This window comes from Clarias gariepinus, chromosome 23 (genome assembly GCF_024256425.1).
Source record: "Clarias gariepinus isolate MV-2021 ecotype Netherlands chromosome 23, CGAR_prim_01v2, whole genome shotgun sequence".
Lineage (NCBI taxonomy): Eukaryota > Metazoa > Chordata > Actinopteri > Siluriformes > Clariidae > Clarias > Clarias gariepinus.
Genome location: NC_071122.1, coordinates 25,880,011 through 25,907,025, shown reverse-complemented (window position 1 = coordinate 25,907,025; position 27,015 = coordinate 25,880,011). Strand labels below are relative to the sequence as shown.

The following is a 27,015-nucleotide window of genomic DNA, read 5'->3' as shown; positions in this document are numbered from 1 at the left end:
GAGGAGCGCTTTGTAATGGAACTACCTGTGCAAACACCACCCTGAGGAACGCCTGTGACACACAGACAGTAAAGTTGATGAAGACGCTCCTTACTCTTAGATTCAGAGAGGAACGGCTGTGGCATATACATATATATATATATATCAACAACTCATATTAAATTGTATTATTCTATTTGTTGTCAATTTTAAGCAATAATTTAATCTATATATTTTTTAATAAATCCCATAAACGCACTGAAGACAAACATCCAGGAGGATGAATTAACAAGAGCCAGTTCCAAGCCACGCCCATAATGCACAACACAAGCCCCGCCCCGTGTATTACGTCAGCACTCTGCTCAGCCGGTCCGCCATTTTGTTCCAGTTTGTGCTTCAGACCGAACCCGGTGTAGCAGCGTTAGCTCTGCGCTGCCGAATGTTCTCGATACAGGCTTTAATTATCGACTGGTACTATTTTCGTTGGGGGGGTTTATTCGCGTAGATTAAACCTGACATCGTTTTTGTTGTAAATTTGACTCGTGGATTAGTGATATTGTGAGGAGAGCTTGAGTATGCCAAGCCATCCGCTTCGCGTAGCGGTGGTGTGCTCGAGTAACCAGAACCGCAGCATGGAAGCACACAACATCCTCAGGTAACCAGCAAAGAGGAAAAAACACACCGAAATAAAGCAACCAGGATGAGAAGAACGACAATGATAGTCACCGACTAGCCGGGCTTTTTCTTCTTTCTCCTTTTCCTCTTTTGTTTAAACAAGGCTGTATGTTTCTTCCTGACAGACGAGCATGGAAACCCTCGACACTGACAGGACACAACATTCTGAGTAGAAAACTAAACCATACGAACATCATCTAACACGTGAATAAACTTAGAGTAATTCTGTGTTTTTAGTCTTGAGAGATTTCCTTGGGGGTAAAACACCACAGCTCTGCTGTGTCACAGAAACCGGAAGCAGGTGGGCAGGGAGTCGAGCTCAAACCAAAGAGTCGAGTCTTCTGTTCATTCAATCGGAAAGGAAGAGTCGACTCCGAAGCTTTTGAGAAATTGATTCGGTTCAGTGACAAATAGAGCGGTTCTCTGTAAAAGAAAATAAGGTTTTTGTGAGGGATACCTTTGCACAACACTCCCCTTAGCAGGCTGGCAGTTTTTAGGATTTTTTTAAGAGTAGGAGAGTGATTGTTTGGAATCGACTCTATTCGGTTCACAAAAACAAGGAACCGAAACAGCCCTGGGCAGAGGCTTCATATCCGGGACTCTGGGTGACAGAAACTCACCTTAATGTAGTGACTGACTTGTGCTGGACACAGAACACTACACAGCTGTTGTAATCTGTGTTTATTATAGAGAAAAACATTTACACTTTAGTCATAGTATGTATATATATATATATATATATATATATATATATATATATGAGCGTTTGTTTTTCTGTTTTGACACTGTGTTTTCCAGCTGTTTACACTTTCTCCATGTTTCTGCAGCAAGCGCGGTTTCGATGTTCGATCTTTCGGCACCGGAAGCCACGTGAAACTCCCAGGACCCGCTCCAGACAAGCCTAATGTGTATGACTTCAAAACCACTTACGAACAGATGTACAGCGACCTGGTCCGAAAGGACAAGGAACTGTATCCCTTACACACGCGCGCGCACACATGACTTTACTGCCCCCCTTCCTTCCTCTTTCTTAAACACACAAGTACCACTACTAGTTTAAAATATTGATCACATTGTGCTCTTTAACCTGGAGGTGCGTATGCATGATTATTATTTATATTTTAAAGAGATAAGTAGAGCGACAGCGGTAAGGGGTGTGAAGTGTATGCTGTGCTCTGACTTCTCCTTCACACTCGCACACTGATTGACTTCTGTTTAATCCAGAGGACATAAGTTTCACATTAAGGTGGTGGCAGTAGGGCAGATTTGTGGTAGAGGGATCACACACACAGACTCATAGTAGAATGTTCAATGCATAACGCTGCAGTGATGGTGTGAGGGGAAAACCTGCAAAAAAAAAAAAACTAATGTTTTCAACGTCAGTTGTTTATTAGAGCGATGTGGAATCTACTTTAATTTTCGCTTCTGGGGTCTGAATGTGCTGAGAAGATTACAGCGTGTGTGTGTGTGTGAGACACAAAATGCATCTCCTGGTGCTCACACGCAACAACATGGCTGTGAAACGACCAGGGGCATTCAAGTCAAAGCGGGACTTTTGATAATGGTGCAGAATAACAGAACACAGTTCTGAGAGTAAAAACTCCCTTTATTTCTCTATATAATCCCCTAATACACTAATGCACTTATCCCAGTGTTTCACTAGTGCTTGGACACAATCAAGGTAGAAAGTTTTCTCAGTACACCGGGGCTGTGATCAGAACTCCTTCCAGGAAATCATTTAATGATTTCAGTTTAATCATTTAATGACAACAGTTTGTTGTGATCACCAAAAGCGTTGTGTTTTCCGCAGGGCAATACTGCCCACCGCATCACTCACACACACATTACAGGAGCTCGGCTGGGAGTTATCACCACATCCTTCTGTACGGTCCTGACCTCTCTCAAAGACATTTACACATGTTTGGGCAAGCATTAAAGGAGTTCCTAGCTGTCTGATCATGGCTCTGGCGTACTGAAAAAACTTTCTACCTTGATGGAGTGTTTACTCTCAGGACTGTGTTCTGTTATTCTGTACAATCAAAAGTCCCGCTTTGATTTGAACGGCCTATGTGTTAGGACTCGATATATTCCTAATATATTAGTGTACACTCTTCAGGAAAGTAGTATGATGTATATTATTAGTGGTGCTTGCGAAGCACTGCTATTGTTATCTCAATATAAGATATAAACTTATTTTTCTTTTTCCGTATGAAAGTTTGGCGTGTAACCAGTCTATCGTTTGTCGTAAACCCCTGAATGAGCAGCTTCATATCAAGTCAAATCGTGCAGCTTATTCCACAGGGGGCATTTAACTGCCCCAAAAAGTCTCATAGACTTAACATTGAGACCAACATCAGCTACGACATTATAGCTATGTCTATGATGACACGGCAAGCACCACTCACATTTTCTTCAGGAAATGTGCCTCTCTAGTTAATATATCGTCATGTCATATGTCACGCTACCTTGACACTAGGAGGTGCTAATCTGAGCGAAACTAATGTAAATCTGTAAATCAGCACTTCATCAACCAAAAACTACTCAGATCTCAGAACTGATCTTGGGACAGGATGGACACATGGAAACGAGGTATTAAACGTACAATCCAAACAGATTTCATGGAGACAGTGTGATCCTGTGTTAGTATAATAAAGACGTAGCGTGTGGGTGAAGATCCAGTGGAATCAGCTTTAGTCTGCGAGTCGTGTTTATAAACGGGGAACTTCTGATTTATAACATCACGCCTTAATTCAGCACCGCAGACGATGTACAGTGGGGAGCTGATCAGATTCATTAGATTCATCCTGTCCTCATGTTGGGAGCCTAGGAGCAGGGCTGGGTTTTGGGATTAGTCCTATGAGTGTTCGAGCTTCAGTTAAACTGGTGTTGGTGATTACATTGTGCAGGGAAGAAAAACACTTGATCAAAGTTGAAGAAGGTCAGTAACCCGGTGTGTGAGGTAAAAAGACCAAATGCTGGAAGTCTAATGTATCGAACAGTTCTCAGAAGCTCCTGGCTTTAGCATTAGCGCTGCGTGAGGTAAACTTCAGTAATGTGCCTGTGTAAATTACAGACCTGCTGATGTGGACGGACTCGCGTGTAAATGTACTGCGTGACACAGGTGTTTTATTTCTAAACATGGTTTTTAAACATATTTTCTGCGGCTGACGTTACACACACGCATGAATGTTGTGGATATTTCAGGAGCGGTGACTCACATAATCCTACTGTGTGTGTGATCGTTGCTGCTCTCCTGAGCCGTGACTTCACCAGCAGACTGGATGCTCTGAAGCACCAGCGCTCGGCCTGTAGGGGGCGCACGGGTGCCATCGTTACAGCTCCACTGCAGGTCTGTTGACGCTGAGTGTGACAGCTTGAGGATGAGCTCTGCATGGCTGATCCTCAGAGTTGAGCTCTTACACACACACACCACATCCAGGCTCTGTGTGTGTGTGTGTGTGTGTGTGTGTGTGTGTGTGTGTGTGTGTGTGTGTGAGCGAGCTCTGTACGGCAAGATGATGTAACTAGAGATGGGTACTGTGTTAATTGATAGTGTTATGTGTTCCTGATGGTACCTGTGAGTACCCTGAGGGCCAGATAAAGGGCTGCCCAGGTCAGAGCAGCAGTCTGGTGGGGTGTGTGTGTGTGTGTACGGTGCTGTTCTCTTTATGAGAGGTTATTTATTCTCCTCTGATCGGTGTGACTCTCACCTCTGTGATTCTGTGTATTGTGTGTGTGTGTGTGTGTGTGTGTGTGTGTGTGTGTGTGTGTGTGTGAGAGAGAGAGATTTGATCACACACACATGTAATTTCCTTGACCCAACCCGTCCTCAGATACACACAGAACGGGATCCTGCACATGCTGGAGCGCAACAAGCGTATCAAGACTCGACCAGAACGTTTCCAGAACTGTAAGGACCAGTTTGACCTGGTCATCACCTGTGAGGAGAGAGTGTACGACCAGGTGCTGGAGGGTAAGGCACACACACACACAGGCGAGGCCAAACAGAGTGGCTTTGGAGAGGAGGCGTGGCTCATTACAAAGCTATATAATCATTTGTCACATAGCACTGCGCACACACACTCATCCACACCCAGGAGTGATTCAGGTTCCTGGTGCTAATGGAAGGAACCCAGAGAACCAGTGAGGAGACTAGAGTCTCTACAGGGTTCTACAGTCATATACGGCCTCTTGAAACATTCCTGAGGTAAAGTCTCTCTCTTTATCTCTCTCTCTCTCTCTCTCTCTCTCTCTCTCTGTGTGTGTGTGCTGTAGACCTGAACTCGCGCGAACAGGAGACGTTACAGCCGGTGCATGTCATCAACGTGGACATCCAGGACAACCACGAGGAGGCCACGCTCGGAGCCTTCCTCATCTGTGAGCTGTGTCAGTGTGTAAGTGCTGTAATCTAAAACACACACACACACACACACACACACACACACTGTAGTAACTAATGCACGAGTGGTGGATTGGTGTACAGAGAACTGTGTGTGTGTGTGTGTTTCTCTCTTTCTCATATTTCACTCCAGGTTCAGGGAAACTCTTTAATAAATCAGAGTTCTAAAGCAGGATGAAGAGAAAAACAGACTGCAATCCTCACTGTAACACAACACCTCAATAAGTCAGTCATACACACCTGTTTATTCAGTGGTTCTGCACACACACACACACACACACACACACACATTCGCTCAGAGTTAAGCAACAGGGAGGGAAAGAGTGCTTGTATGTCAAGTCAAGGCTTTTATCGTCAGTCCAACCATATACGGTTTAGTACACAGTGAAACAAAACGTTCCTCCAGGACCAAAGTGCTACATACATGAGCATCATCAATTAACAACACAACATCAATTAACAACACAACATCAATTAACAACACAACATCAATTAACAACACAACTCTACCGGAACCAGCCAGATACCCAAGTGACCCAATTAGCTGACTAGCTCAGATATGACAGATTTATGTTTTTTATTTTAAGTTAACCTAAAACTACTTCTATACAAAAAAAAGTCAACAAACATCGTCTGTCTCTGTGTGTGTTTCTGGGGAAGGAGGAAGATCTCAGGTGTGTGTTCAGTGATCTCTGATTGCTCTCTCTTCCCTCTCTCTCTCTCTCTCTCTCTCTCAGATTCAACACACTGATGACATGGAGAACGATATCGATGAGCTGCTGCAGGAATTTGAAGACAAAAGCAGCCGTCCATTCCTCCACACAGTCTGCTTCTACTGATCTCTGTCTCACACACACACACACACACCATCCCAAGGCCCAGCTGGACTGGTCACACTGACATCATTTTCATCTCAGAGCTGCAGCACAGCACCGCATGTATTAACACAAAACACATACACACACACACACACGCAAGCAAGCAAGCATTCTGTTTCATCCCTGATAATAGACTGCTGTTCCCTGCTCTGAGTCACAAACACACACACACACACACACACAGAGACAGGTATTCATTTCTGAACGCAGGACAACCCTTTTGTTTTCTGAGAATGATAGTTTTCTTTTTTTTTGTAATTACTCTAAATATGCTGAATAATTGTAATATTCAGGTTGTGTAGTTTGAAGAGATTTTGTGTTTGTGTAAGAGGAGAGAGTGTATTATTGTTTTCACTTGAATACTGATGATGATGATGATAAAATGTGTTTATAGATATTTAAACATTATGAAAACTCTTCAGGTTTTTTTTTTTTCCTTTTGTAAACTGTAAGCGAGTGTGATCGTAAGTCCAGAGTGCCTGAACGTTTCTGTAAATAGTCCACGTAAACAAGCAAATAAATGAATAAATAAACCTTCCAGTGAAATGCAGCGAGTGCAGTTGTGTGTCTGTCTGATTGATAACAGATTAGACTTTGAGTCTGACTATAATGTTCTCGTACCCGTTTATAATGTTCTCGTGCTTCTTTTAATCTGGAGAAATCTTTTTTTTCACAGTGGTAATGAAGTATTTTGAATGAGTTTCACCGCATGATGCTGTAGCTGTAAACACTTGCAGGGTTTGTTGGCTGACTGATGGAAGGTTTTACAGGAAGTTTCAAGAAACACAGGTTCTGACGCTTGTTCTCCAAGAAGTGCTGATTCCTTGGTGTTCCTTCATCCTGCATCATTCTACTACCCTGGATTGATGTATCCAACAGAACCTACATGATGTGGCCAAAAGTATGTGCACTCCTCACCATTGTACCCCTACGTCCTTGTTGAAAAAACTCATTTCAGATTTCTCCCCATGTTTGCTATCAAATCAGTTTTATCTGTATAGCGTTTTTAACAACGGTCATCGTCACAAAGCAGCTTTACAGAATCAAGAGAAAGTTATGGAAAAGTGGGAGAAAATAATGTAAGAATGAAGGATCTGAGTATGGTATAAGGTGAATGTGTGTGAATCAGAATGATCAGATCGTCCCTGATGAAAACTCCCTGAGATGGTAATAGGAAGAAACCTTGAGAGGAACCGGACTCACCAGGGAACCCATCCTCATCTGGGTGATAACAGATATACAAGTCATAACGCACACTGTGAAAACTCTTCAGTAGATGCTGGGTGTTCAGGCGCTGATGTTGAGGCTCCAGTTCATCCTGAAGCTGATGGTTTAGTGGGGTTGAGGTCAATCAGGGATTTGAGCAAGACACTCGAGTTCTTCTACTCCAACACACCATCTTCATGGAGCTGGCTCTGTGAACATTTCCTATACCGATAGGAGTTTAAGGCTATGAGGTGGGGTACACACACACACACACACACACACACACACACACACCATGGAGGTGCAAGGCGATGGTCCTAACTCTACACCACTGAGCTGCTGGTTGTGTGAAGAGTTTGAGGAAAAAACACATATAGATTGAATGGACAAGTGTTTAATCAAATCAGATTAGGAAATGAAATTGTGTTCTTTTGGAATGGACGATGTGTGTGTGTGTGTGTGTGTGTGTGTCTGAGGAGTAATCTGAGTATGACAAACCTTGGCTCTGTGTGTGTGTGTGTGTGTGTGTGTGTGTGTGTAAAGTGCATGGCTCTCATGTGTCCTGTGCTCGATGTTCCCAATTAAGCTAATGGGGGTTTGCTGTCACTCTTGTCCACACACACACACACACACACACACACACACACACTGGTGCAGAGAGAGAGAGAGAGAGAGAGAGAGATGTTTATTCAGTGGAGTTAAACCCGAGCTCAGGTTCAGTGAAGCCTCCAGAGATCCGAGCTCCATCCATCACTCAGGGTTTCCTCCAGGGACGATAAGATGATGATGATGATGATGATGATGAAGGAGCCGCCTGTCAGACTTTAATGTGAATGACTGCGTGCGCATCCTGTCGGTCCAATCGCAGGAGGGAGGAGGATCCAAACCCGCAGCAGCAGCAGCAGCACCAGAACCCGTCCAGAGTCAGTTCGCTCGTGAGCTGCACGCGCTGCATCCGGATGTCATGTGATGTGATGAGATGTTTCCTCTGGCGGTAATGGATCTCCTCCGCTCGCGCTCGCGCTCGCGCTCCACCTGAACCCGATCCCGGAGTGATCTGTTGCCGGACACCTGATCGCTGATCACTGCGCCGACACGCGCTGGCCTCGATCTCCGTGTGTGTGTGTGTGTGTGTGTGTGTGTGTGTGAGAGAGAGAGAGAGAGAGAGAGAGAGACTTGCAGTGGGGAAGTTGTGCCTGATGGACTGTGATGGTTGAGGATGATCTTTATGGCCGTCGGCGCCGCCGTGGTGATGGTGAGCAGATCATCTGTCTGTCTGTCCGTCTGTCTGTCTGTCTGTCTGTCTGTCTGGTGGTAATGTAGGATTTATTCCCTCTTTATCATCATCATGTGTGTGTGTGTGTGTATTAGTGAACTGTGTGATAGAGCAGTGAGAGGTGTGTGTGTGTGTGTGTGTGCAGTGGTGTTGTGTAACTCACTCCAGTGTGCGTCAACTCTTTATTCCTCTCCTAATTGCAGCATTATCTAATAATTCAGCCCATATTATTATGTTATATCATATCATATCATATCATATTATATTATATTATATTATATTATATTATATTATATCATATCATATCATATCATATCATATTATATTATATAACATATATATCACTGACTCTTAATGTCAAATGTAAATGAATGAGTTATAATGAGACAGGACAGTTCCCCTCACACACACTCACAGCTGCACTTCTCATGGTAGTATTATTGTGTGTGTGTGTGTGTGTGTGTGTGTGTGTGTAACCTTTAACCCTTTAACCTCAAAAGCAACAAATCCAGCCTGATTATTAACACTGAGAGACTCTTCACCACCCACGTCTCACCTGTAACATAAATCACAGCAGTAAAACTCAAGGGATCTCTCTCACACACACACACACACACACACACTCCCGAAAATCTCACTCATTTCTATTATATGTGCGAGTTAGCAGTCTGAGGAAGTGTGTTTTATAGTTACATTAAGATTATATATAATGCTATAGTTATATATTTCACATGCAGCGGTAGCTCAGTGCTTAATGGTTGGCTTCCTGATCAGAAGGTCACAGGTTCAAACCCCAGCAAGTTGCCACTGTTGGTCCCTCGAGCAAGACACTAAACTGTCAGGTGTGAAAGCGAGATAAAAATGAATGTCTTTATTGAGGTATCTGACGAATATATGTTTATTTATACTTTATTTCAGAGATAGCTCCTCACTGGGATCACTTTAGTATTTAATAAACACATCATTTAATACAATAAAACCTATTTTTTGGTGGCTTAGTGTTTAGCACTTGTCCTCGCACCTCTAGGGTCTGGGTTCAATGAACTCTGTGCAACTCTCCCTGTGTTTGGTGGGTTTCCTCCGGGTACTCCGGTTTCCTCCCACAGTCCAAATACATGTAGATGAAGCGACTTGGCGTTCATTAATTGCCTGTAGTGTGTGTGTGTGTGTGTGTGTGTGTATAAATGTTGACCAGAGGTTCCTACCACGCTCATACAAATGGGATTAGATACAATGTTTATCACCACTGGCCTCCCTGGACTACACACAGTTCCTAGATTGATGTTTTGTATTATTTTTAATAAGACGTTGCAGTGGATTTATATTTAACTGTAGTTTTCCACGTGTGATTTAGTAAACTCTGATATAACATCAGGATTTTTATTTCAGTAACCACCTGTTATTACCTGCGATTAATAATGTTACACATTAAACCATATTATGGATATTTTATTTTTATGTTAAGGCCTCATTAAGTTTAAAACATTTTATCTAAGATTCCGAGACAGATTTATCTCATAGTCACTCATTAATCTCATTTTATTGTGGCAGTGTTATAAAGGTGTTATATATTCTTTATTCTCATCTGTTAAGTGTTTTCCTGGAAGGCAGTAAATCAGTGAGATTATTTTAAAGGCTGTGATGTTTTTTTTTATATTAACATGTTGTGCGTTTGCTTTGCAGGTGATCGCGCGCTGTGTGGACATGAACGCGCTGCTCGATCGCTTTCACAACTACATTCTTCCTCATGTGCGGGGGCCGGAGCGGGTGTGTCACTGCACCTGTGGCAGGTAAAGACGAGAAATGTATTTGTGCCAACAGAGGTGCCCCGTCCTGTACAGAAATAAACGCTCATATTCCCCACATTAGCACCTCATAGACTAGGCTAACTTGATCGAATTTGAACCGTGTCTCCACAAGGGGGCGCACTGATCCAAGTAGCTTTTGTGCACTTTTGAAAGCACATAACCCTCTCTCTCTGTCATGATTTTTCCACCTGACGCAGGTCTCTCAGAGCTCCAGGTTACTCACTCAGTCAGCATGTGTCTGACCAGCCTCGGCCGTGCCGCGTCCCTCGTCCCCGCTGTTTCCCACCGACGCTTTAACTGAGCGGGAGTGAGATCGAGGAAACACAACCTGCAGTATGTTGTGGCATTTTCGGCAGCGAGAGAACTGTTTTACTCCCACACACACGTCTCTCTGCCGGCGGCCCGATCCCTGCCTGATGTGTGGTTCAGGGGAAAACGCAGAAGTGTGTAGGCGTGTGGAGCTGCTACTAACTATAATGCTTTGAAGATCTGAACGTTGTTTGAACAAGAGGACATGACATGAACATCATAAATAAACTCCGCCCACTCCCGCTTGTTCTCTTTCTATTATTTACTGTTACACTCGTTTACCGCAGTGCATCACTCGGCTCAGAGAGTGTAGTGTAGGCCTCATGGATATCAGCTGTTCATACAGTTTACTGTTAAACCACTGGTTTAGTCCCAGTAAAGGTAATTTTTTTTTATGTTTTGCAACAAAATATCCTTAGCAGGTACGAACAGAAATACCTGCAGGGATGTGCAGAATGTGGAATTGTGGGTAAAAAGCGTGGAACTCCACTCCTTTTAGGGATCATATAAAACCCTTGTGCCCTTTTCCTTAGTCTCACTGTTTCTTTCTTTCTCTTCATTACTTGTCCTTCTATCGCCGACTTTTTTCTCTTAAGGTTTCTTTCGTGTGGTTTTTGTCCCGTCCTCCCCGTACTTATCTTCTCCTCGTCTCCCCCAGACACCGGGTGCAATACGTGATCCCGTACGAGGGTTCGAGCTCACCAGACCGAGATCTTCCAGCAGGGGGCAGCAGCGTGACTAAGCAGGAAGTGGACCTAGTGTTGGGGTTGCTGCTGGGCTTCTGTATCAGCTGGGTTCTGCTCTGGCTTGACAGAACCCTGCACCGGGTTCTTCGGGCTTGGAGATCCCACCCACAAAAAGGTGAGTTTAGAGACGAAAGGTTTACAGTTCACCTGACTGAGATCTATAAAGCACATGGTGATGTGAAGGGATTACCAAAAACACTCTCTCGCGCAGGCTAGCAGTGTCTCATTCTGCATGCGTAAACACGTTTTGGAGGAAGCTGGCGGCTTTGATGATGTCACATTATAAACAGTCCTCTACTTCAGTGTTAAGTTTGCTTGCACACTTGATTCTAACCGCTCCCCAGGCCACCTTTTCACCTGAACCCGGGCTGTTCACACTCCTCCATCGTAGCGCACGTTGATGTTTACTGTACGCGTATCCGTGCCTCCGAGTCCTTAGCGTGAAAGCAGCACTCAGGGTGTGTCTTTTTGTTGCGCGCATTATTTTTCAGAGGCGCTCTGGTTAACAATAGTAGTGGAGTTAAATTTGTGTCATGTCTCTCGTCTCCTCCACTGTCCTCTTTTCCTCCCCGTGTCTCGTTTCACCCATCGGCCCCGGTGTCTGTTAAATCCCTTAGCTTGTCTGCTAGCATTATGGATGAGATGCATCAGGGCTGCAGGACTGTCTCATCCTTTCAGCGTCTCATCCCTCTGTCTTCTTTTCCTTCATCCTTCCTTTCATCCTCAGAGGCGCCGCAGGTTCTCCCACACTCAACAGATCAACCTGTTTATGCAACGAGTTGCTCAATAAGACAGTGTGAGGACACGCTGAATCTGAGTTTCTAACCTTCTTAAATAGCAAAGGAGCTAATCTGGGTTACAGTGATGTTTTTAGCTGTGCTGACTAGCAGTTTTTTTTTACTTAACGTACAGTTTGTCCTACGTGTATGGACTGAAGTTTCTGGAGTCATTCTAATTATGTTTAGGGATATGATTCACTGATTATATATTACTGTGATTTCAAATGGTGTTTGTAGAACTGTTGTATAAAGCAATATCACACTGGGGACGTGCTGTTGTACTAAATATCAGCACAGCTGAAGCCGTGTCATGATGTAGGCATGAGGACACAACCTGAGATATCACAGCCATGCTGATATTCAACACAACAGCGCCACAAAGAGTGTGATATCGCTTTTATACCACAGTTACACAATTCATTATCAACAGATTATAATTTGTTTCTTTACTTTAACAGTTGTTTAGCTCCGCCCACACATATCCTTCCGGAATTAATTAACTGCAACTGGTGGAGCTGAAGAGCGACAGTTAGTGTAATTAACAGGAGGTGAGAGTGGTGTTAAACTCTTAGCGGTACTCTGTAGTCAGAAGGTGAGGAGAATAAACCATGGAGGTGGTGGACAGTCCTAAAAAACTCATCAGATTTACTTTATATTTACACTCATTACACTTTAGAATATCAGCTCCATTAACTTCAGGGTTCTGGGGTCGAATCCCAAACAGCTAGTGCACTATGTAGGGTGTACAATCCCCCTAAGTAGTGCCCTTGATCAGGCGTTAGAGAGGGATTTGGGATTCAGCCTTGTGTTAGATGCTAGTTAGCTTTGTAGCTAAGCGTTAGCCGTGAACAGAACGACTTCTAAGGACTTAGAAGTGATGAGTGCAGAGACGGCGTGTTGTTTAAGACGCCATAACGTTATCAGATGTGTGTTCTTACTGAAAGTGCTTCTGTGACTGGGTGTGAATGTGGGTTTAGTCAGACAGCTGCTCTCTCCTCAGTACTGCGCACCGTACAGACCTACTCTCACCCACGCTGAGACACACAGGTAGTGTCATTAACCACTGGACCACACCTGGGACACGCCCACTCATACATACAGTCACACCTCACAGTGCTGTTACTGTCTAATATTAGCACTCGTGGAATAACGCCTCTCGTCCAATCAGATTATAATACTGTGGGTTATTTCTACACAGCCTTTAATAATCATCTTCCCAGACGCAGTGATGCACAGTCCATAAACTGACATGACATCACCCCATTTCCTGTGATAAAACTAACACCACCTGATTACAGCTAGACTAGTGGACTAAGGGTCACACTGGATGTTCACACAGAGGAAAAAAAAGACATTGTTTTGAAAGCGTGGACTTAAAAGCAGAAGGCTTGAGCTACAGTGCTGTGGTTCACCATGCTGGTTCTGCAGAACCCCTGACCCGAACAATCTGTTATTCTCCCTGATCAAAATAAACACGTAACACGGCTTTCTTTAGTGAAACATGCGCGGTACAGAATGCTAAGTAGAGAAACGTTATCTGTGTGCATTATTAATGACAAAATGATTAGGGTGAGAGATCATGATTTTACTCCTCCACCCATCTGCAACACACACACACACACACTCTGTAACACCCCCTCCTCTCTGTGCAGACGTGTGGAGGTCGTGGAAGTGGGTGAGCAGGATGTGTAACGTACAGGAGCTTCGCAGGAGGCTGCAGCAGCGCAGGAACAACAGCGGCGGAGACAACAACGTGGTGCACGTCAAACACAGACACTACCACAACGGGCACCTGAGCCCACGCAGACTCTAACTCTGTCTCACACAAACATACACAACTGGGCCTAGGAATACTTTTTGACAATGATGTCAAAGCAGCTCGCTCTCTCGCTCACACACACACACACACACACACACACACACTAATTGATGCTTCCCCTGAACTCCCAGTCGCCCATCTCTCCCAGGATGTGACTGTATTAGCGCACAGCAGGACTGAAGTCATGGACCTCCGTGTGTGTGTTTTTATACCCGTGTCCGTGAGGGTCCAGCGACTCCGCACCGGGATCACACCTGACTTGCACTTTCTTTCCTGCCTGAGGTTTCCATTTTTTGACGATTAGACGTTTATTTCGCTTGCAGATGTCTGTTTTTACGAGGTTTTTGTGTGGACGTGCTAGTTTTGTACAGCGCCCAGGGCGTCCAGACGGACATTACATATGCGTTTGCATTTTTTTAGGGGATAAATTTTTTGTGTATTAGGGATACGTTTGTGTGTCTATTTTAGAAAAAACAACAAACAGCATGGCCACACAACTTTAGTACTGTGGTGCCGTTTCATTTGTATCGTCAGGGGTGGGGTGGGGTTGGGGATAGGGGTAGATATTTTTGTGCATCAGCATGGACAGGGTAGATCTGTGGCTGTAAGTGGATTTGTCATGTACGAAAACGGAGACGTGTAACGAGTCCTGTTTGTATTTTTTAGTAAAAATCGTGTGTGGTGTTGTGGGATTAATAATAATGTCTGCATTTCTCAAGCTGTTAAAGGATGACACTAGTTTAAGCTGCGGGGAGCGAGGACACGCCTCCTCCTCCTCTTCCTCCTGTTCAAACGTTCTCGTGCAGATGTACGTGTGTGTGTTCGATTAAACGGCGAAGTCAAACTCTGAACTCCCGCTCGTCTCTTCATTCACATGTGCAAAGAAATTCACCACTGCAAACTTTTTTCTTATGAAATCTGATGACTTTATCTCGTCAGGGTTTAGAGTTATTTAACAGAAATCACATGACATTTTACACAGCTTCTTATTACACACACACACACACACACACACACACACACAACACATTAATTAGGACATTATTGTATAAGTATTTTTTTCTTTCTTTTAAATCTTAATCCAATGATCCGTTCCTCATTACACACACACACACACAGTCCAAAATGGCTCCCTATTGAACTGTAAACTGCTTCTCTGTACATTTTTTTGATTTATTAAGAAGAATGCCATGTTGGTCTGCAGGATCGGTTTCACACCTCAGTAAATTTCACACAGGGAGCTTTTATGGACGTGCGCGCACACACTTTTTTTTTTATCAACATCCACACTGAGCTGCGTCTCTGAACTTAAACGGAAACTTTGGACCTTAGATGGTTACCCTCTCGGGGGCGGGGGGTGGAGACCTCATTTACACGCCTGCTCAGTAAATCTGACCCAGAATCAGCTCATGATGATGAAACTTAAACCGGTGTGCCATCTTTAGGCGGCACGGCGGTGTGTTGTGTGTGTTTATCTCGCCCCTCCCCCTCTACTGGAACGTTCCCCTTTTCTGTGGCGCTGAGCCCCTCCTCCTCGCCCCCCGCCGGTGGAATGGTACTGCTGGAGTCCAGACATTCCTTTAGCGGACTCAGAACCTCGTGTGCCTTTGGGGAAGAACCCTGGGGCAGGATGAAGCCCACTTTGGCGCCTTTGCCCCCCTGGTGATCTGCGGGAGCCGCGCGGCCCTCGTTGTCCAGAACGCCGTCCCCGTGCAGCCAGTCCATCTTCTGCATGTGCTGCCGGACAGCGTCGTCCACGCGCGCATCGATCATGGCCTCGGTCAGGACGCCGTCCTCAGAGGAGTACGCCGCGGCCTGAAACGCAACAAGTGGATGAGAGACCATGAAGAGACATGACGCTGCCCCCTAGTGTTAGTCAGGCTCAATGCGACACACACACACACACACACAAACAGAACTGTCCTACGTTCATATTCAGGAACACGAGACTGTTCTTGTCAGAATAATAAATGACAATCACAGTGTGGAAGATTCCAGGTGTGGCTCCTCACCTGCCAGGCCACGCCCAGTTTGGAAATCTCTCGACCCGACATGCCCTCTGTGCGTTTGGCGATCTCCGAACACTTCACTCCGTAGTCGAACTGCGCCAGCTTCATCCGCCTGCAACACACACACACACAGCGTGATGACCACACCTGAGGTTTAAGACTCACCCGGAAGATCTCCAGACTAAATAACGGCCGAGTTTTTAAACACGACCTCATAAACCGCTGTTTTGTATTCAGACCTCAATAAAACTTCCTTTAGTGGGTTTAGAGTTTTAGTTCCTCCGGTTTTGTCCTGAACATCCTTGACCTGATAAGCCTGCACTTCTCTCCCTCCTCGCTGTTATTAATAAGTGTGTGTGTGAGAGAGAGAGCTCTGGAAACTTTGACACACTTTCACTCCTGGGTGACTTGCTCACTAAAAACACAAAACGCAGCTCGGACGTGTCTTATGGATTCGGTCCTTTTAATTAACGCGATTCAATTAGTGTGATTCATAACGATTCACTTTTCTGAAGCTAAATATTCAATTCAATTTAATTTGTATAGTGTTTTTATAACAATGCTCATTACTGTGGAAAATGATGGAAGTGTTCATGAAGTGTGTGAGACTGTATGAATCAGAATGATCAGATCATCAGATATAACATACGGATCGTTCAGTGTTTTTTCCTGAAGCTCATCATGCAGACAGTCAGGTTTAAAAATACCTTCACAGTCCAAATACAGATGATGAACGATGTCTAGTGCTCTGTTCCTGTCTCATGTGTGTGTGTGTGTGTGTTTGCGTGTGTATCTAGGTCTGAAAACAAGGTCCTGTTTATTTAAAGCGATAGGTATAAATAGCCAATCAGGCGTGTGCTCACTGTCTCCCCCCGGTGGCCGGCTCCAGGACATATTTGTCGAAGTACAGCCGGACGAGTCTCTCTCTCTCCTCAGGCCCGGGCAGAGCGAAGTTCACGATCTCGTCCACGCGGTCGTTAATGGCCCAGTCGAACTGCTCGGGCTGGTTACTGGCCAAAACCAGCATGAACCTGAAAAACACACGGATCTGATTCATCTAACTGATAAATAAAGTTTATACAATAATCGTCTTCATCTTTATGTGTTGGATACTGAGGAAGGAGTTTAACATAGTAATGAAATGATGAAGGTGCTGTATTGTGTGTGTGTGTGTGTGTGTGAGAGAGAGAGAACACACTTGTTGCTTTGCTCTCCAGTTCGGTACAGGAAGGCGTTCAGTGTGGCTCGCAGGTCCTCGCTGATCTTCTCCTAAAAAACAGGTAACACACATTCAGTCACACACACATACAGTGTAAATTGTAATGAGCTTAACACACACACGTGCGCGCACGCTTTAACACTCACGGTGGATCTCTTGCGCAGGAAAGCGTCAGCTTCGTCCACAAACAGCAGCAGGCTGAAGGGAAGAAAAACAAATCCATGAAGGTAAACGAGATCACACTGGGGGTTCAGATCTTACAGGAATGCTGGGGTTAATCAACGTCTATGTATGTGTGTGTGTGTGTGTGTGTGTGTGTGTGTGTGTGTGTGTGTGTGTGTGTGTGTGTGTGCATGCGCGCTGCAGTGTCTCACCCTCTGCGGCTGGTCCCGGCCCAGTCAAACACCTTGTGCATGGCAGTTACACCTTCCCGCCCCATGGGGGCGACGTCTCCCCCGGTCATGATGGCGTAGTCCATCCCAGAATGCATCGCCAATTTCTGCTCCGAGCACAGCAGGATGATGAGGAGATAAACAGAAAACACGGTGTGTGTGTGCGCTTCTTTTTATCTGTGTATTGATTTTTTTCTTCTCCTCCTTATTATTAACTTTAAACAGTTTTTTGCACATAAAAATCCATATAATAACTTTTAATTTAAATCACATAAATGCATTGGACCCCCTGCAGGTTCTATTCTGAACCACAACATGAAGAAAAATGTGCTAAATTTATTATTAGTTTATTGTAAGTGAAGAAAAACTAATATAAGTCTGAGAACTGCTTCACATCTGTGACAATCGTACCACAGGCCACAGTTCCTCCACAGTTCCTCTGCATTTCTTGGTTTTGTCTCAGAAACAGCATTTTCATTGTCAGGCCACAAGTTTTCTATTGGATTAGGGTCTGGGGATCGGGCTGGACACTCCATAACGTCAATCTTGTTGGTGGAACCAAGATGCTGCTCGCTTACTGGTGTGTTTGGGGTCGTTGTCTTGTTGAAACATCTATTTCAGGGACATTTCCTCTTCATCATAAGGCAACGTGACCTCTTTAAGTATTCTGATGGACTCAAACTGATCCATGATCCCTGAAATGTGATAAATAGACCCAACACCATAGTACTAGAAGCCTCCCCATATCATGATGCTTGTGTCTCCACGCTTCACTGTCTTCACAGTGTACTGTGGTCTGAATTCAGTGTTTGGGGGCCTGACAAACTGTCTGCGTCCTTTAGACCCGAAAAGGACAATCTTTCTTTCATCAGTCCACTAAATATGGCCCCATTTCTCTTTAGGCCAGTCAATGTGTTCTTTGGCGAACTGTAACCTCTTCAGCACGTGTCTTTTTTCCAACAATGGGACTTTGCGAGGTCTTTTAGCTGATAGCTTGACTTCACATAGCCGTTCTAATAGTAACAGCACTCACAGGTAACTTTAGATGTTCTTTAAGTCAATCTTGTTATTCTTCGATCCATTCGAATGGTAGTTTCCCGTTTTCTTCCACGTTTTTCTGGTTTCGGTCTCCATCTTAAAGCTTAAAATGATTTGATATTTTGACAGAGCAGTCTATCATTTTCTGCACTTCTTTGTATGTTTTCCATCTATAATCAACTTTTGAATCATAGTACGCTGTTGTTCTGAACAATGTCTGGACGACCCATTTTACTCTGATTTTCAGAGAGGAATGCACAGAACAACCTTTTTATTATTTTTACCTGCATTTATCCTTAAATAAGGAGAACTTGTTTAACACCTGTTTTACACAGAATAATTTACCTCTCTAAATTTGAACAGACTAAAATTTGTTTTTCTTCACTTACATTAAACTAATAATAAATTAAGCACATTTTTCTTTATGTTGGGATTCAGAATAGAACCTGATGATTATGGGGTGTGTGTAAGGGGGTTGGTATATACAGCGAGTCCCCGACATACAGACAAATTACGAACATGCATTTGCACATCTTCGATCGCGAAGGTTAGGTCACGTGTCTGGTGTACATCGTCGTGTGTGTGCAGCGTCCCAGGAAAACATAATAACGGTGATGGAGACAAGACTGACTATAATGTCTGACACCTCGCTCCAGTCACTCCGTCACACATTCTCTTAACGTGAATCGTTCAAACATTGATGCGACTTTAGAGAACGAGGAACATGTTAGTACCCTAAAACCTAGACAACATCAAAGTCCATGTTAGACTCACAAATGAGCTCTCGGGAACAGAACTCAGAACCCAGTGTACAGATTATACAGAAACACAAGACATGTTTACTTCATTATGTCAATTAAAATATAGTTGAAAGGACTTCTGTACAGATACAGTTCCCTGTGTGTGTGTGTATGTGTGTGTGTGTGTATATATATACACACCTTGGCAAAGAGTGTTTTCCCCGTCCCAGGAGGTCCGTACATCAGGATGTTCCTGTAGAGACCATGGTTCTGGCGGGTGTTCCGGGTCGCTATGGCGATGTCACGGACGCGTTCCTCCAGAGACGGCTGTGGTGAAGGTGGTAATTAGTGTCAGATCATGAAATGGTAACAGTCATGTGATTATAGTGCTCACTGGTCCTACAGATCTGATACTCACACTGAGCACCACGCCTTCCAGAGCGTCCTGAGGCTTACTCATTAACCTCCTGCTGGTCTGAGAGACAGAGAGAGAAAAAGATTTACCTTTTTTTTTTTTTTTTGGTGAATCAGTGACTTCATTATCAGACGGTGTGTATTTTGCGCGGTACCTTGACGGGGTGTTTGATGGCCTCTGCCATCGTGATCCGCGACGTCTCCCTCACCAGAGACGGCTTCCCGAGCCGAGCCTCGATGTACCTCCCTGCCACACCTGTGGCGTTTTTCGCAGAGTAGACGCCCACGGCCAGCAGAGTGAGTCCTGCCACCTAGTGGTGTGGAGGAGACGGCACAGGGTATAAACACACCTGGGAACTGATGACACGAACACAGATGCGTGTGTGTGCATGTGTGTGCGCGTGTTTACCGTAGCAGTCACTTTGTCCCAGTCTGAGACGAAAGCCCTAAAACCCTCCCCAAACACAGCACCGGCAGTTCTGAAGCACAAGACCATCACACACACACACCCAACAGTCAGCACATGTGTGTGTGTGAGTGTGTAAGTTTATTAAAAATAAACGAAGTCAAACATCATAAGACAATTCTCTTTCATAATCATTATGGTGACATTAGAACACAGTGGTGTGTGTGCGTGTGTGTGTGTGTACCGTATACTCTCCAGTACAGTCTGTCTGTGTTCAGCTGCTTTAAGGCGGATCTGCTCCCTGATGATGTCAGCGTTCTCTCTCTCCACCCGGCCGCGAGCTTTAGCCTCCGCCTCGATCCGCAGCATCTCATTCTTGTGCCTCAACTCCATCTCATGTTCAATGGTGGCTACACACACACACACACACACACTTATAATACACTCCACGTCAGCACTCACCCTGTGTGTTGGAGTGATGGAGTGAGACGTACCTTTCCTCATAGCCTCCTGTTTCTGTACGGACTCCTCCTGTCTGCGCAGGTTCTCCTCATTTATAGCTTGCTGGAGGATGAAACAATCAACATTTTAAGTACTTAGAATTCTTTAAAGTATTCAGAAAGCCGTGTGTGTGTGTGTGTGTGTGTGTACCTGTTGACGGAGCTGATCCTCATAGCGCTGCCGTGCCAGTTTGTCCTGGTACTGAGCTCTCTGTTGGTAAAACACACACATTAACACACGTGAGAGCTACATAGGGACTGTTCTAACACCCTTGTCCCCTTCGTAGTGTTCCCTCTGCCATAGTGTGCACTCCTGAGAGTCTCGCTCTCTCTCACCGCTTGGTTCTGCTTCGTTTCTTCGTTAAGCGTTTTCCTCCGTTCTTCCGCCTGGATGCGGATCTGATCCCCCTTTAACTGCTCCACTGCCGCCTCGTATTCCTGACCGACCACACACACACACACACAGAGTTATCATTATGATGTTTCATAATGTACACAGGTCATAATAATGATTAAATAATTTTTGGAGATGATTAATAAAGTGCAGCGCGACATGAACTCCACCTTTATCTTGCTCTGGTGTTCCATCTGCACCGACTGCTCCTGCATGCGCGCCAGGTCCAGCGCCTCCTTCGCATGGCCTGCGGGGCAAAAGCACACGTTTACACGTTTCACTCAGAATCCTGTGTTCCTGGTTTCGTGTCACTGTCGCGTCAGCGTGAGGAATCTGTGATCCATATCGGAGTGTGTGTGTGCGGCTGAGACCCGTCTCAGAGCGGTGAGACACGTCTACGGGCCTCACGCAGGAGGACAGCAAGTTGACGTGAGATCTACAGGTACGGAACCCACGATGGAGAACCGTCACCATCATCATCATCATCATCACCTGTGCAGTGCTGAAAATTTAACTTCATCTAATGTGTGTGTGTGTGTGTGTGTGTGTGTGTGTGTGTGTGTGTGTGTGTGTGAGAACGTGACCCTAAAGACACCACAGTGTTCACACGGACACAGAGAGACAGGGAGGAATGTCAGTGACCTTTGACCTTGATACTGAGTGAGTACACGCACGTGCCTCAGCAGCAGGTCACACCGCATCTCTGTCACCCCGATCAGACCTTACATCACACACACACACACACACACACACTACTACACCTCCCTCCGCCCCTCTGCACGTGCACCCTGAGTACTGCGCTCCCACTCAATCCTGTCCTGTGTGTGTGTGTGTGTGTGTGTGTGAGAGAGAGAGTGTGTGTGTGTGTGTGTGTGTGTGAGTGTGTGTGTGTGTGTGTGTCAGTCACACACTCACGGGACCGGTCGAGCTCCTTGGCGGCCTGTGCCGCTCTCTCCAGCCCCGTGGGGTCGAAGTTGCTCCATTTGTCCTTGGGTTTGTCTCCGGTCCCCCCGGATCCCGCAGGGGGAGGGGGAGGGGGGGGTAACGGAACATCCGAGCTCGCGCCGCCGCCGCCTTGTCCTTTATTCAGCCCGAAGAGCCACGACATGTCTCAGGGTCTCCGGTTGTGGTGAGTCTCCCCGTCCTTTCCTTTATTCCGCCGGGGTGTGTGTGTGTGTGTGTGTGTCTGCAGCACCGGTCACTTCCTCCTTCACCGACACGCGCGTGTCACGCCGGAGCAGACTGCGCACGCGCTCCTTCAAAAGCTCCGCCCACTCGCAAGCTGATTGGCCGAGCCCGTGACGACCTTCCAAAAGGCGTCCCTGCACCGCTTTATCTTCCACCTGTATTCCGGAAGAGAAAAAAAAAAAAACCCTCTCTCCTGACCTGTGATTGGCTGCTGAATAACCACGTGACCCTCCGCGCTACACCATATTACATTTAATTTCATTAAAAAAGTAATTTCAGTGTAATACTAAAATAATATTCAATATAAAAAATAAAATAAATATAATACTATTCATAATAATATTATTTAGTTATGTGTGTGTGTGTGTGTGGGCCGGGATTTTTAATTATATAAAATTAAAAAATACGTGTTAACACTGTCGCCTTGCACCTCCAGGGTCTGGGTTCGATTCCCATCTCTGTTTGCATGGAGTTTTCTCCCACAGTCCAAAGACATGTAGGTTATGTTAATTGGTATTAAGGTGTGTGTGTGTGTGTGTGTGTCCTGCGATGGATCGGCCCCCTGTCCAGGGTGTACCCCACCTCATGCCCTAAGCCTCCTGGGATCGGCCCCAGGTCCCCACGACCCCGAATACAGGATAAAGCGGTATAGAAGGTGTGAGTGTGTGAGTGTGTGAGATGATTAAGTTGTATTACTTCACTTTTTTATGTTTAAAAAAATAGTGAAATGTACAGTATATAATTTGTTAAAGTGTAATATAACAGTGCAGGAGTGTAACTGTTCTGTAGTGTAACACTCTAATGATGTAACGGTGTAGTTTACTAGGGTTACGGTGATGGTAACAGATTTTTAACAGAGCGCTGCAGGTGCTACCGTTACCTGCGAATGGTGTGTGTGGTCAGTTCGCGCTTTCTCCTCACGCGCTGCCTACTGTTACATTCAGGAATTTGTCCTGACACGCTCACAGCATGACATATACAGTAAGTTAATGATGACAGACACCACAGCCCAGAGGCAGGCCAAACTTTATATTTTATAATAAAAAGATATAATAACTATATACTGTATATATACATTTATGCATTTGCCAGACTTGCTTATCAGATGAATTTAAAAAATATTAGGAATCTAAGTAATCTATTGCCCTTGTGTTGCCCTTGAGTGATTGGCTGCATCAAGGTGGGGGTGTATCCTGTTCCTAATAAAGTGGACAGTGGTACTATACAACATTGTATTTTTTCCTATTTCAAACAATGTAATGAGCAATATATATTTTTTCTTTTTATAATCACCCAGCTTATTCTATTCTTTTCTCACAGCTGTGAGATGTTTAATTGATTTTAAATGTTTGTTCCTGAAGTTTTTCTTTTGTGGAAATGACGCAACGTTCTTGTCACACTGTGAGGTCACACCACTGTGAGGTCACACAGGCTTATGCGTGACCTTATACTCGATGATTTTTATCCCACCTCTGTCCATACAAACCCCGCCTCCTGCTCTATGATTGGACACTCTCACGGAGAGCTCTGATTGGACAGATTAGGCCATGATGTACGGCGGCTGCAGTGGGGCAAGAGCTTCAGCGTACAGCGTTTTGTAAAAGTGTCATCCCTTGTGTGTATTGCATTATTCCACATGAACACTAACTCATCTTCCAGTTTACTGTACAAATGTGTGCGGCTTATTTGTAACTGATATCATTTTATCTAAGCTGACTCGGTTATTCATGGTTCTAAATAAAGGATAGGTATTTTCTATTCCTCATACACACTCTTTTTACATGTTTTGATTGCTGATATTAAAATCCTAATCAAACAGAACTATATTTCTTATTATTTATAATGTAGTAATGTATGAATTAAATTTCAGAATGTAAAGATAAAATGATGAACACACACACACAATCTTAGCCAGAGATTTGATAGAAAAAAAAAGGTTTATTAACAGCTACAACATCAGATTAAGGTGTTTGTTCTGCTTGTACACCCTGACTTCAGTCTCTGATGATCTTAAAGCAGACAGGGTGATGAAGGATCATGTGACTAGGTTCTCCAGGTTCATCCACACACCCCTTTCACACGGTGTGAGACAGACAGCACGCCCGATTCAGAAGTATCTCTGTAGAGAGTCTGCGCTGTGATTGGCCGTGAGTGAGGGCCGTCCTTCACTGCAGCTGTGTGATGCGTGAGAACACGCCCGGAGGCTCCTTCCCGTCACCCAGCGCCGCCCGGAGGCCCTCCTGCTGCCGAGCTCGCGCCAACTCCACCAGCGACTGGAAGGTGCGGGGCTCTGTGATGGCCAGGTCGCTCAGCACACGCCGGTTCAACTGCACACTGCACTGTGTGTGGAGTTTACACAAACAGAGCATCATCATTAACACCCGGATTAAAAACCTCATTCAAAGCCAAGTCTGATGTCTTTACACTGTACGAGATCTATCTAAATTCTGTAACACACTGTGTCAGGACAATTAAATCAGAGCGTGAGACAGAAGAGACGTTTAGGAAACACTGACCTGCACCAAGTTGTACATCAGAACGGGATATTTGATGCCGTGTTCCCGACATGCTGCGGCCACACGAGAGATCCACAGCTGCGGCACAGGAGACACAACACACACAATAACGTCACGTGACAACAAACAACACAACAGTCCCTGGAGTTACGATGTCACAGTTCATCTCACCGTCCTCATGCTGCGCCGTTTGGCTTTCCTCGCTTTGGAGGCGTAAACAAACGCCCTGCGCACGGCGCGCACCGCCAAGCTGTAACAGCGATTCTTCCTCCCTCTGAAGTGCTGCAGGATATAACAAATCAATCAATCAATCAGTGAGTCAATCAGACTTCTGTTTTCATAGTAAAATACACAAGTCACATCTGTATCATATTAAACACTCCAACAGCTGAGAGAGCGGTGTGTGTGAAAGAGAGTGTGTGTGTGTGAGAGAGAGGGAGAGTGTGTGTGTGAGAGAGAGAGTGTGTGTGTGTGTGTGTGTGTGTGTGTGTGTGTGTGTGTGTGTGTGAGAGAGATAGTGTGAGAAAGAGTGAGTGTGTGAAGTGGATCAGGTCAAGACCTTAATGTGTTAACATCACTGAGGTGATGCAGAGGAACAGTTCAGTCTCAAACACACACACACACACACACACACACACAGGGCGGAGATGAGGCTGGTGCTGGGAGGATCTCAGTAATCTGTGTGTGTGTGTGTGTGTGAGAGTGAGAGAGAGACTGAGTGAGTGAGTGAGTGACAGTTCCCCCCCCCCTGCCTCCCCCATGCTAACGCTGTTAGCTCACCCGCGCGTGCTTCAGAAGCTCCTGCACTTTCCAGTATCGGTCTGGTCCTCGGTTCCGGATCCAACACGAAAGAGTCAGAAACACCATGATTTAATCAATCTCACACACACACACCGCTGACCTTCTGCACCAACCCACACACCTTCACTCATACACACATACACGCGCTGCCAGTTTCCTCTGCATGTCAACGTGACTTCCGCTCAGCACTGCGCATGCGCGAACAGTAAAAGTCCCACAGTGACAGAACGACCTTTACCGTTAAGTATGTCCTATGTAATCATGGTTAAATCGCCATAATAATGTTAAATTATTATGATTATTATTATTTAATGTTCTGCCATGTCCTTAAGAATATATATAATTATATAATTTATTCTTATAGTTATAATAAAAATTCATGTCATTGTCTTGTTGCAGTGATGATTATAACAGGGATAATAATGTTTATGTCTGTAATTATAACCAAATATTATTATTATTAATATTATTTTATTTTCACCAATTTTCTCTCTAATTTAGTCGTGTTCAATTCCTCTCCGTCACTAGGGGTCTCCCACATTGAGGCTACTACTACCACTCAGTCGGGAGGGCCGAAGACCATCACACGTTTCCTCCGAAACCCCTGACACCAACCGACCGCATCTTTTCGAACTGCTCGCTCTCACACCGTTGGGGGCGGAGACACACACTCGGAGGACAGCGCTATCCGCTCCTTCCGCGTGTGTGAGCTCACAGATGCCCCTGATTGGCTGTAGAGCCGTGATTAATGTGGGAGCTGGTACCTCTCATCCCTCCCCGGCCAATCAGCTCTCTCTAGACCTCCGGCTGCGAGAGGTTACAGCATCACCCGGGAATCGAACAAATTATAAAAATCTTTAGAACTAATACATGTCTGTAAATTTTATGGTTTTATTTTTGCAGTGGTTTTTTTTCTTTTTAATGTTGTTTGCATTGAAAATTATTCCCATATTGCAAAAAAAATTTACACTAATATTTTAAATGGTTTACTCACTCACCCCCTCACTTATAGTCTGTACCGCCTTATCCTATATAAACAAAGTCACAGGGGCCTGCATCCAATCCCAGGAGACTTAGGGCACAGACCGGGGTACATCCTGGACAGGGCGCCAATCCATCGCAGGGCACACACACACACACACACACTAAGGGTCATTTGGCTAATTAGCCTTATCTGCATGTCTTTGGACTGTGGGAGTACCCGGAGGAAACCCACCAAGCATGGGGAGAACATACAAACTCTATGCACACAGACCCCGAGGCGGGACTCAAACCCGGACCATGGAGGTGCGAGACCACAGTGCTAATCACTTAGACACCCTGCTGCATGAATGGTAATAATTATTATAAAATAATTAATATTTTTAAAAATATTTTTACATTTCCAATCCCATAATAAAATCAGATGAGACACACTCTGGCTTAATTGGCTTTTATTATTCCATTTAAATTGTATTTTAGTAGCTTTCTGGTTTGCTTGACCCCGCTTGAGGGTCATCGAGTTAGTTACTCATATTCTGATTC

At 44.9% G+C, this 27,015-nt stretch overlaps 4 protein-coding genes across 4 annotated transcripts; 2 read left to right on the top strand and 2 right to left on the bottom strand.

The window, feature by feature from the left end:
- Nucleotides 1–353: 353 nt before the first annotated feature.
- Nucleotides 354–6,481, top strand: ssu72 (SSU72 homolog, RNA polymerase II CTD phosphatase). The gene is made up of 5 exons (XM_053484559.1): nt 354–634; nt 1,482–1,625; nt 4,488–4,627; nt 4,930–5,048; nt 5,791–6,481. Exons 1-5 carry the CDS (start codon nt 555–557, stop codon nt 5,890–5,892), a joined length of 585 nt encoding a protein of 194 aa, XP_053340534.1. The 5' UTR covers nt 354–554; the 3' UTR covers nt 5,893–6,481.
- A 1,824-nt stretch (nt 6,482–8,305) lies between these two features.
- Nucleotides 8,306–13,947, top strand: tmem240b (transmembrane protein 240b). The gene is made up of 4 exons (XM_053483973.1): nt 8,306–8,392; nt 10,097–10,203; nt 11,189–11,391; nt 13,708–13,947. Exons 1-4 carry the CDS (start codon nt 8,357–8,359, stop codon nt 13,866–13,868), a joined length of 507 nt encoding a protein of 168 aa, XP_053339948.1. The 5' UTR covers nt 8,306–8,356; the 3' UTR covers nt 13,869–13,947.
- Nucleotides 13,948–14,768: 821 nt separating this feature from the next.
- atad3 (ATPase family AAA domain containing 3) lies at nt 14,769–22,236 on the bottom strand. The gene is made up of 16 exons (XM_053483971.1): nt 21,902–22,236; nt 21,157–21,233; nt 20,929–21,030; nt 20,744–20,803; nt 20,587–20,656; nt 20,337–20,502; nt 20,096–20,165; nt 19,842–19,997; nt 19,691–19,747; nt 19,474–19,599; nt 17,477–17,601; nt 17,249–17,300; nt 17,082–17,152; nt 16,747–16,914; nt 15,887–15,995; nt 14,769–15,689 (listed from the first exon to the last, which is right to left on the bottom strand). The coding sequence occupies exons 1-16, from the start codon at nt 22,092–22,094 to the stop codon at nt 15,297–15,299; spliced, it is 1,995 nt and encodes a 664-aa protein (XP_053339946.1). The 5' UTR covers nt 22,095–22,236; the 3' UTR covers nt 14,769–15,296.
- Nucleotides 22,237–24,138: 1,902 nt separating this feature from the next.
- Nucleotides 24,139–25,670, bottom strand: mrpl20 (mitochondrial ribosomal protein L20). The gene is made up of 4 exons (XM_053483972.1): nt 25,471–25,670; nt 24,862–24,972; nt 24,691–24,768; nt 24,139–24,513 (listed from the first exon to the last, which is right to left on the bottom strand). The coding sequence occupies exons 1-4, from the start codon at nt 25,555–25,557 to the stop codon at nt 24,340–24,342; spliced, it is 450 nt and encodes a 149-aa protein (XP_053339947.1). The 5' UTR covers nt 25,558–25,670; the 3' UTR covers nt 24,139–24,339.
- Nucleotides 25,671–27,015: the final 1,345 nt, after the last annotated feature.

Coding starts and splice junctions, on each gene's coding strand:
- ssu72 (XM_053484559.1), top strand. CDS start 555: ATGCCAAGCCATCCGCTTCGCGTAGCGGTGGTGTGCTCGAGTAACCAG. Junction 635..1,481: donor GAAGCACACAACATCCTCAG/GTAACCAGCAAA, acceptor ATGTTTCTGCAG/CAAGCGCGGTTTCGATGTTC. Junction 4,628..4,929: donor GTACGACCAGGTGCTGGAGG/GTAAGGCACACA, acceptor TGTGTGCTGTAG/ACCTGAACTCGCGCGAACAG.
- mrpl20 (XM_053483972.1), bottom strand. CDS start 25,557: ATGGTGTTTCTGACTCTTTCGTGTTGGATCCGGAACCGAGGACCAGAC. Junction 24,973..25,470: donor AGCTTCTGAAGCACGCGCGG/GTGAGCTAACAG, acceptor TATATCCTGCAG/CACTTCAGAGGGAGGAAGAA. Junction 24,514..24,690: donor TGATGTACAACTTGGTGCAG/GTCAGTGTTTCC, acceptor CTCCACACACAG/TGCAGTGTGCAGTTGAACCG.
- tmem240b (XM_053483973.1), top strand. CDS start 8,357: ATGATCTTTATGGCCGTCGGCGCCGCCGTGGTGATG. Junction 10,204..11,188: donor TGTCACTGCACCTGTGGCAG/GTAAAGACGAGA, acceptor CGTCTCCCCCAG/ACACCGGGTGCAATACGTGA. Junction 11,392..13,707: donor GAGATCCCACCCACAAAAAG/GTGAGTTTAGAG, acceptor CTCTCTGTGCAG/ACGTGTGGAGGTCGTGGAAG.
- atad3 (XM_053483971.1), bottom strand. CDS start 22,094: ATGTCGTGGCTCTTCGGGCTGAATAAAGGACAAGGCGGCGGCGGCGCG. Junction 20,657..20,743: donor AGGATCAGCTCCGTCAACAG/GTACACACACAC, acceptor TTCATCCTCCAG/CAAGCTATAAATGAGGAGAA. Junction 17,301..17,476: donor GCCGGGACCAGCCGCAGAGG/GTGAGACACTGC, acceptor TCTTCCCTTCAG/CCTGCTGCTGTTTGTGGACG.